Here is a 9,665-nt window from a genome sequence, read left to right as displayed (position 1 = left end):
CGGCTCCGGTGGTGCGGTAGATGGGGAGGGCCGCGGTGTCCTCCAGCAGCGGGCCCTGCTCCTTCTCCACCGCCCTCCTCCTGCGCAGCTCCCCCACGTAGTCAGAGAGCGCGGCCGAGGCGCTGGGCAGAGGGGACCTGACTGCGGGTTTATCCAGCGGACTCATCAGCTCCGTGCTGTCTGAGGGAGGTTTTCCATATTCCCGTCTCCTCGTGCTGAGCAGAGGGCTCACAGCCTTCCCCGTGTCTGCAGCATCAACGGATCTCGTAGTGCTCAAGGAGGAGCCCGGCCGGGTGGCTGCGGGCTCTGCGGTGTCTCTGCTCCCCCTGCACAACAGAGTGTCATTAGCTTAAGCTGCCATAATCCCATCCAGCAGGGGCAAAAAGCTGATATTTGCATGGTAATCTCAGCAAAAAACTCATTGCAGCAACAAAAAGTTCAGCAGTGCCCAAAGATTTTGTCTTTAAATAACTCCGAGTAAAACAAAACCAGCTAACTGTAGCATACAGTGTATGGCATCATCCGCTTTAACTCTGCCAAAGCAACACACACCTCCAAATGTCCTTTCTTCTCGTCATATTATAGCAATATATAGGATTTGTTTTCTTTCTGCCTAAGCCAAATTTATGCTCACATTTTATGAAACCAACTCATTGAACAAACCAAATGCGTCTTAACATTACTGCAGGGTGCTCCTCCAGATAGCAAAAACCACAGGGAAGTGCAGGAGCAGCACAAAGGCCGGCCCTGGGCAGGGCACAACTGCAGAGCTGAGGGACGACCTGCTTCTATGCGGGGTCTGCCCTGCAGAGGGGCTCTGAAGACAGCAGGACAGCAGCACATCACCCTGCCAGGCAGCACCAGGATTGCCCTCTGCCCACAGCACATGTTTTCACCCCTTAAGCGAATGCAAAGTGGGGAAAAATCTGCTCGTTGAAGAGCAGCTGTCAGAAGTGAGCAGAAGTGAGAGTGATCGTGTGGGGAGGGAGCTCACCCTGCAAGCAGCCATGACGCAAACGTTCTGGTGTGGGCACCGTGTGCTCATCAAGGGCGAGCCCCGCCACCCACTGGCATTAACAGGACTCTGACCCAGAAATACACAGCCCTCACCTCAATGGGCTGACAGAGCCTTCTGCATGGTGCTACCCAGGGAATGGCATCAGCTCAGCACAGATGGCTCTTGCTACCAGGATTGCAGCTTTTATAGAGTGTAGACGTGGAACAGCAGAAAGGGCAACAGCAACAGCAATCACCAACATCACAACATGGCTCGTCCCTCCGCACTGACCTCAGCAGGTCCACGGCCAGGACCAGCCATGGTCCTGCCACCAGCCCTGCTCCTTGGCACTACAGCAGTGACACTGCCCCCAGCCTCACATGACGGAGATGGAGATAGAGCGGCTGGATGGTGGAAACAAGGGCACTCCCTCCTTCCCCTGGGCACTACTGGTCCCTCACCAAAGTGTCCAATGGCACTGAATAGCTCTTCTGCGACAGGAGTTGGGGAGTGTTCCCACAGCAAATGGGAACACTCATCATCTCAAGGGGCCAGATCTTGGCGCACACTGCAAAAGGGCTTTCTGCGTCAAGCCTGTTCCTGTCCTCACAGAGCTGAGGAGGGACTGCAATCCCTGTGGCTTTGACATCACTAAACCCCTGGTGTGACTTTGCACCCTCACCCCTACATCTTTCAGTTGAAGGGCTGAAAAAATATATTTTCTGCCTGTGTCACTACAGGGAAAGGAGAAGGGCCATGCTGTCAGGACACGTCAGAAAAAAAGAAGCATCTCTGTAGAGCTGTGTGCAGTGTAATTTTAGCACAATGATAGCCAGTTACTATCTATAGGCTGCTCACTCCCAGCCACGTGTTGGTGAGACCAGGAAGTTGGACACACACAAGCATTGTGGTTGGTGTTGGGCACAGGGACCCCATAAGTATCCCCATCAAAAGGGTTAGAAAGCACCAAGGTGACTCTGAAACCAGCTGCAATGGGAAGGCTGCCTGGGTCTAAGCTCATCTGGTACCAAATAGAGGAAAAGAGAGAGAAAAGGGCAAAGTAAAGCAACAGAACCCAAATACAAACAAACCTTGGTGAGCCCAGCAGGAGTGTAGGAGCAACCATCAGGTTTTCCATCGGCAGTAATAAAGCATCCTGCCCAGAGAAAGCTCGGGTTGCCATGGGAACAGGGTGACAGTGGATAATCCTGGTGACAACACCGGACGAGCTCAGAGCGGGCTCTGCTGACCCGTGAAATAATTTACATGGGACTGAAGACGAACTCTGTGGCCAGGGAAGGGAAGCAACTGCAGTAGCAATGGGATAACAGAGACACTCTGTTCCCCCAGCCCCTAGTGCCCTCAGCTCATCAGTGGGTCTGAAACTGCTTGATTATCCAATGCAAAGGGAATTAACCACAATTTTAATCTCGTGGAACACTGCAACCTCCAGGACTCGCCCGCACTGCTGCACCCAGCGTCCAGCTGATTAATGGCTTCAGACATGTTGGTAATGCTGGGTTTTAGGATCCTAAATTGCATCTTACCTAAATAGCTAGTGTAATCCTTCAGAGAGAATTTGTATGGAAATTGTTCCAATCATTCTCTGTGTTTCTAAATAATAGTGTAAACTGACTGCTGCATGACCGACTTTCATAAATTAAACAGTCAGCTTCAATGTGTTGCTTTGGTTTTTAAGACCGAGATAAAAGGGAACTGAAGAGGTAAGAAACCCTAATGGGCTGTAACACAGCCAGTCTGCACTCTGCTATTTATCGCCCTGCTCAGCAAGATGGACAGTTACTATTTTTATAAAAATCTTTACAGCCTGAAGCAAAGGGGCAGCAGCAAGCACAGTGTTTGCCCCCAGCTCCAACCTGATACCAGGGGGTGGCAAAGTGTTGTGTCTGCCCCACGTTCACCCACCCCCGCCCCACAGCAGAAGGGCTGAAGCTTAGCCACTCCGTGCAGGCAGCTGTGCACTGTGCCATAGGAAATCACTGCAGGGATTGCTCAGCATTTGACACTTTTCCTCTTTCTTTCCAGCACCTAAAACACTTGAGTCCTTCCAACAAAAGCTGTTAACGCTTCTCCTCAAAGGAAGCAATGTTGCCAAAACCTGGAGGTACCACCACAAAGATCTGTATCTGAGATCAAAATATCACACTGTGTGTTTCTCTCGGGAAGAACACAAACGAGACTGACGTGCCTTTCTGCAGCAGCTCCCAGCTTTGTGCTCCATGGAGATCCCCAAGGCTCCTGGCTGCCGCCAGCCACCAGCACTTCATCCCCTGCTGCTGCACGCCTTGGTGCCACAAAGGCACTGAAGTTACACCTCATTTACTATTAATTACACTCTGAAAAAGCCAGGCACGAATGCAAGACAGCCTTGTCCTGCAGCAGTCCTCCTCTGCCCATGCTTCAACCACGCTGCAACCACCCAGCAAAGCACTGCTGGTCGCCAGGTGTCAGAGATTTCCCTAAGTCATGGGCAAAAATAGGGCCTCATGCAGAACTCTGAGGCATCTGTGAGCCAAACGGGACTCTGTAATATGCCATTCACACCAAAGCAAATGACATACAACAATAATTAGTGAAGATTACACAGCAATTAACATGATTACAATTATGGTAGTTGAAATAATTTATACAATAAAATCCACACATGCACTGCAACACATGACCAGGCATAAAAGTGCGTCTTGGATGCTTTTCCTGGTAACTCATAAATAGAGCCAAGATAACTCCATTCCAGGGAGAGAGAAGAAATTGGCCTCATTTCCTTCAGAAAAGGATTTTCTCACCACACCATCATCTACAGAAGCTCCCAGCTTTCAGTGCAATGATTTGCTTTCGATGCAATTAAAATCAGCATGGCAGAGCCCAGCCTTCTGCCTTGTGCCTGGGGTGTCCCTGCCTGCACCTCGGGGTCAGCAGCTCTGCAGGGATGTTCTGCAGCAAGCAGCAGGATAAGCCCATTGAGTTTGGAATTTGCTTCCTAATGAAAAATGGAAGGCTTATTCCAACTCTGCAATGTGTCATGCTTAGTGAGGCTTAGCCCTGCTGTCCAACATTTTGTACAAGCATTTAAATAGTAGAGAATTAAAGAATGCGTTAATCAAGTCTCTCCTGTCTGTGCACTACCCTGACAGTAATAGCCTTATATTCCTTCCCCTAGCTTTTGACAGCTGTTTGTTCAGGAAACATCCCATGTGTACGACTGAGAAGTGAGTGCTAGGCAGATTCATTTGTCATTGCTGGGTGCTTGTGTAAGACAAAGGAATCTTGATACGGAAGAGCTCATTGTGCTGATCTCGTCTTTATTACCTTGCCTCTCCTATTCTGCTTGTTGCATTTCAGATTGACTCCTCTCTAATGTTTCCACCACAGATTAGCTGAAGCCAAGCACAGCTACCACACTGAGATTTAAAATTGGCCTTCTCACAAACCCCAGTTGCCACATTACATCCAGGTCTGGGTGCGAATTTCCTTTCACCGTGGCCATGGTCAGTCCAGTAAGTTATTTTTATTAATTCCCAAGCCTACATATCTGCTTTTTTTATTATAATTCCAGTATACTTCATCTCACAAACACAATATAAGCCATAACTTCTGATTTACTGCCATGCACTTAGGACCACAGCTAGATCAGCTGGAGCAAAGGATGTCAAGTGGTGCTGAGGGGAATGAGCCCAGCAACTGCTCCCAGAGCTTCCTGTGCTGCCTGTCCCTGTACACCATCCCTGAGGCCACTACAGGAGGGGCACCCGAGCCCCACGCTGCAGGCAGCAACCCCCAGTCCTGCATGACCTTGCTCATCCTTCCACCTTCTCACACTGCTGGCTGCAACATCCTGCAGCAACCAATGCCAAGAGCACATGATACATAAAAAACCTTTCTTCCGTTTGTTATAATGCTATCATTCGGCACATCCGTACATGAAAAATAGGGGAAACACCTTCCTTATTCAGGGCTCATGTTCTGGAGCTGCTTCAGCCCATGCTGCACCAGCACAGGATGTGGAGCTGCTCAGCAGAGTCTCCCCAGCGCCATGCAAGCCAGGTGCCCTCTCTGCACCCACCACCACCTTTCTGAGATGCTTCCCAACCTTGGTATACTACAAAATTCATCCCATTCACCTGCTACACACATGCAACACCAAGAAGGGGGTTGTCAAAGGTGTGTGCAGTGCTGGCCATAGTGCAGGGCGGATGTCACTGCACATCCCTGTGCTGCATGGCGCAGAGCCGAGCAGTTCAGCCACACGAGCACTTGGGCCACCCTCCAGCTTGCTTCCAGCCCGGCAGCACTGCTGTCAGAAATTAACATATTTCATATTAAAACTGTATAAATGCATACTGTTTCTTCAGAAGCAAAAAGCGAGCATATGGCATACAAATCCTCAAATAGGCTGCATCGCCTCTTTAAATTATCTCTGGAGAATACATCAAGGGATATTACACCGCTTGAAGCATGGTTTTGATGTAGTGGCTTTCATCTGGACTCCCCCCAGTTGGATGCTGCGACCTCAGCTCCATCAGTTCCCCCACTCCTTGTCCACATTGGGTGGGACACGCCACGCCAGCACACGCTCATTGCTGTCACATATACACTACTCAAGAGGTAAGTGATGCCACAGGCCTGTGTCGTGCTCCGGTCACCCCTGTGCCTGCCCTGGGTCTCCTGTACTGCTCTCCACTTGCAAAGTACTCAGCTTTGCAAAATCCTTGCAGACGTCAGGCATGGAGCCTTGCGGGCTCTAAGCCAATCAACATCTTTCCTTAGCTGAACCATCCCAAAACACAATGTGCTGTGCAGAACAGGAGGTGGGATGTATTTCTCGTTGCTAAGAATTAACAAACTGATAACTTAAGGCTCTTGTTAAAGTTTTTGGGCTGATCTGTGAGTGGTTTTCACAGATAGACTTTTTTCCTCAAATCCTTGAAGATATCTCATCTGGAACAAAAAACAGTGGTGCAATCCCCACAGGCAGTCCCTTACCTCAGGCCGTGGGTGCTGCGGCTGCCAACAGACAGCGTCGAGATGCTCCCAGCCACGCTGCCACCGGTTGGGGATGACCAGCCTATAGATGAGCCTGGCCAGGAGCAGAGGCTTTCTGTGGGCTCCAGGCTCAGCACAGAGCCAACACTGGAGCAGGCATCCCTGTGGGGAGAGCAGAGTCCTGTTAGTGTCAGGTTGGGAGTTTGGGAGCAGAACCCTCTGTATCCAGCAGCTCATTAGGAACAGTGACCCCCAGCAGCCCTGCTCAGTTTCAGGCTGGATGAGATCCTGCGGGGTTTTCCTTCAGCCCCGCACAGAGCTCACTCACATCTCTCTCTTGGAGCACAGTGTGTCCCGCGCCGTCTGCACGCTGCAAACAGCAGACAACAGAATCAGCAGCAGCACAGCCTCCCAAAAGTCTGCATGAGGCTGGCGAGTGCAAAACTTTTCCAGGTGAGAAGTGTCAAAACCCACCACTGACAGACAGCGGGTCTATGCCTGAGCCAGGTAACAGTGATCAGGACCATTCCCAGCACATCGCATGGCTACCAACCCCCACCCTGCTTCCTGCTTCTTCCGATCCCAGCTCAGGCACAGCGACTGCAGCACCACCGGGCACTGCCGGCACTGGGGAAGGATATGGAGCAGAGAACTGTGCTGCTGCCAAGCGTAGCAACTGAGGACATCACTGCCGGGAAGCACTTCTCACCTCGCTGTAATGTGCCAATTGTATTGGAAATCGCTTACTATGAAGGAGCGAATTTCTGAGCTTGTGGATTCTAGCTCACCCTTCCCCCCTCACCTCTCAGCATCGCTGTCATCGCTGGCGCGCAGCTCCTCCAGGGCCAGCTGCAGGTCAGCGATGCGCCGGATGGCCGTGCCCAGGTCTGCCTGCAGCCCTTGTCGTGCCGCCGCCGCCTCGGCCAACTGCTGCTCCTGCAGGACCACGCTGCATCAGTTCCCAACCCACCACCTGCAAACCCAGCATGTAATGCATGCCCTATCCTACATAATGAGCAAACTGCTGGAGCAACACTCCTGCACTGGAGTGTCCCAGTGCATCGCTGACCAGCACCCTATCAGTGGGAGGAAACTGATAGCACTGAGCAAACAGTAACGAGTTCAGGGCAGAACATAAAGAGAAACCAAAAATTGTTATGCAGAAAGGTGAGTGTGTCTCCAGAATTAAGAACCTTTGCTTTGGACGCATGTACGGAACCAGTTCTTTATGCTAAGAGCACCAAAACACTGGCACAGGTTGCCCAGAGAGTTGGTAGTCCCTCATTCCTGGGGATACCCAAGGTCAGGGGATGGGGCTGTGAGCACTGATGGAGCTGTGGGTTTCCCTGTGCACTGCAGGCAGTGGGATCAGATGGCCTCTGGGAATCCCTTCTGACTTAAACCATTCTATGATTCCATGAGATGCGTCGCTGTAGCAGTGCATTATCAGGGTGTGCAGATGAGTAATTAGTAAAAAGCGACATCTTCTTGAGTGCCAGATCAGCATGTGTGTGCGCAGCCCAACACAGAGCATAAAACCTGGACAAAAAATAGAAGGAACTTTGAAGAGAGTCATGGGCTCCAAGCCATACATCCCTTCCTAGAAAGTGGGGCTGCCCATCACTGTGCTGGGGGGCACGCAAAGACTGCAATGATTCAGGTGCACACCACAGTAGCTGCACTGTGCTCATCCAGTGATTTTGGGGCATTGCTGCCTCACTGCTAAATCACACTGTGACACCCAGCATAACAAATGGCTGAGCATGATACCATGCATGAGCATCTCTGCCTGCATGGCACATCTCAAAGAACTGGGTCTCGGAGCACTGAGCACCAGAGCTCCCAGGGACAGTGTGGGGCTGGTTACTATGGGAGGTTGCTGGGGCCACTCACACTTTGTTCTAAACACGCCTGCTTAGAAACAAAGCACTTTCCAGAGATACCATCAGCTTATAAAAAAGCCAGAAGTTTAATTTATAATTTAAATTGCAGGGAGGAAAACCCTGGCAAGCGGCACAACACAACAAGCAGAAGGCCTGGCACCACCCACAGCACCAGGGATGCCTGACCCATCCTCATCTGATGTCAGCTCTTCTCAGAGTGAACCCAAAAGGAACTCTTTGTGCAGTTTCCCTAAACCATCACATGATAAAGAGAAAAGGAGAGGGAGCGCAAGCTGCAAATTCAACATGATTGAGGCTGCCAGCTGTAAAATTGCCATCTCGGTGGTGACAAGGTGAGAGATGATTTGCAGCGTGGGCTGCGACAGGCCACAGTGTGGGAGCCAGTGGGCTGTCAGAGCAAATAACAGGAGCTCTGGGATCACCAGGTGGCCGGACCTGAGGGGAAGAGCATTCCAGTTCATAAAAACATGCAAAGAAATAGCCCAGCTAGGGTTGCACCGTACTGCCATTGCTTCTGGATAGGTGCCAATACTGGTAACACCCTGAGCACTGCCAAGAAGCTTCCCAAAATTCAGCACTCCCTAGCCCTGATAAGAGCCTCTATTGAGCAAAATCCTTGGCTCCAGGATGCCGCACAAATGAAGTATGTAGTTTGCTGCCTGCATTTAATTCCTCTTCCCTGTTCTGCTGCTGCTAACTCAGCAGGCGCTGAGGTGGGTCCTCGAGAAGGAGCAAAACCCCCAGATTGCTGGGCTCATGGATGACCTGAAAGCTGAGAATTCCTGATCCTAAAGGAGAGTGCAGTGCTCAGGCAGAGCTGTAGTGCTACGACAGGCTCCTTCCAGCAGTGGCACTTTGGCCATTGCCACAGGTACTGAGTTGATCAAACACAAAGTGCAGTGCCATGCAGAGCTGAGAGCATTTCACAACATACCGTACCCTACAACTGTCTCATGGAAGGGAATAATTATGTCAATATAATTAGATTTTGAATGCAAAAAATTATCTTCATGATGCAAGCTGACAATAAACATCCCAGTGTCAGCCCACTGCTGTCTCAGGAAGATATCAGACACCTCTGACACATGTTGTTTCAATCTAAATGTAAATGCACAGAGCGTTTCGTTGTTAGTACAGCAATGGGTCTGAGTGGTAACATCTGCACATGGGCAGAGCTTCCAAGCGTTGCTGAAAAGGGAAAAGGAAAAAAGGGTGAACGCCTCTATTAAGAAAAATCACAGTCTGCCCCTCATGTGGGGAGAGCCTGGCACTGCCTGCAGAGGCAGCACAGGTGGAACTACTTGGGCCAAGCACTGCTGGACCTAGGGTAAGAGAACTGGATGATCCCCAGAGGTCTCTTCTGACCCCTATGTTCTGTGACGCTATGAATTTCCAATATTGAATCCTGCTCCCAGCATGCAGAGCTGAGCCCTCCACCAATCTAACCAACCCTTCAGATGCAGCAGAAACCAACCCACCTGGCTCAGAAACGTCTGCTTAATCTATATTTTATCATCATTAAATAAAATATATCTTCTGCCTGTTTTTGCAGACAATCCCATTCTAGGTTTTCCCACGGACACACATCAGCACGTGAACCAACCCACTATACAGCACCCAAATCCCAAACTTAGTAGAAGTTAGGAAGAGATAAGCAAAAGCAGCAGCAAAGCAGTTACTGGGATGTGCAGAATGCCAAGCGCCGCATCTCTGCTCTATGTTTGTGGCTCTGCTGTCACAACACAACTGCCGCATTCTCATCC

General features: G+C 50.4%; 1 protein-coding gene across 1 annotated transcript in view; it reads right to left on the bottom strand.

The window, feature by feature from the left end:
* MYO18B (myosin XVIIIB) overlaps window positions 1–9,665 on the bottom strand; it is a 33,826-nt gene that overhangs the window by 1,628 nt on the left and 22,533 nt on the right. Inside the window, exons 26-29 of the mRNA XM_031555906.1 lie at window positions 6,801–6,934; window positions 6,327–6,368; window positions 5,999–6,160; window positions 5–326 (exon numbers count right to left, since the gene is read on the bottom strand). Of these exons, the coding sequence (XP_031411766.1) occupies window positions 5–326; window positions 5,999–6,160; window positions 6,327–6,368; window positions 6,801–6,934 (660 nt within the window). The remainder of the gene's footprint in view (window positions 1–4; window positions 327–5,998; window positions 6,161–6,326; window positions 6,369–6,800; window positions 6,935–9,665) is intronic.

Source organism: Meleagris gallopavo, chromosome 17, assembly GCF_000146605.3.
Source record: "Meleagris gallopavo isolate NT-WF06-2002-E0010 breed Aviagen turkey brand Nicholas breeding stock chromosome 17, Turkey_5.1, whole genome shotgun sequence".
NCBI lineage: Eukaryota > Metazoa > Chordata > Aves > Galliformes > Phasianidae > Meleagris > Meleagris gallopavo.
The sequence above is the reverse complement of the archived record's forward strand: the minus strand, read 5'-3'. Positions and strand labels throughout refer to the sequence as shown.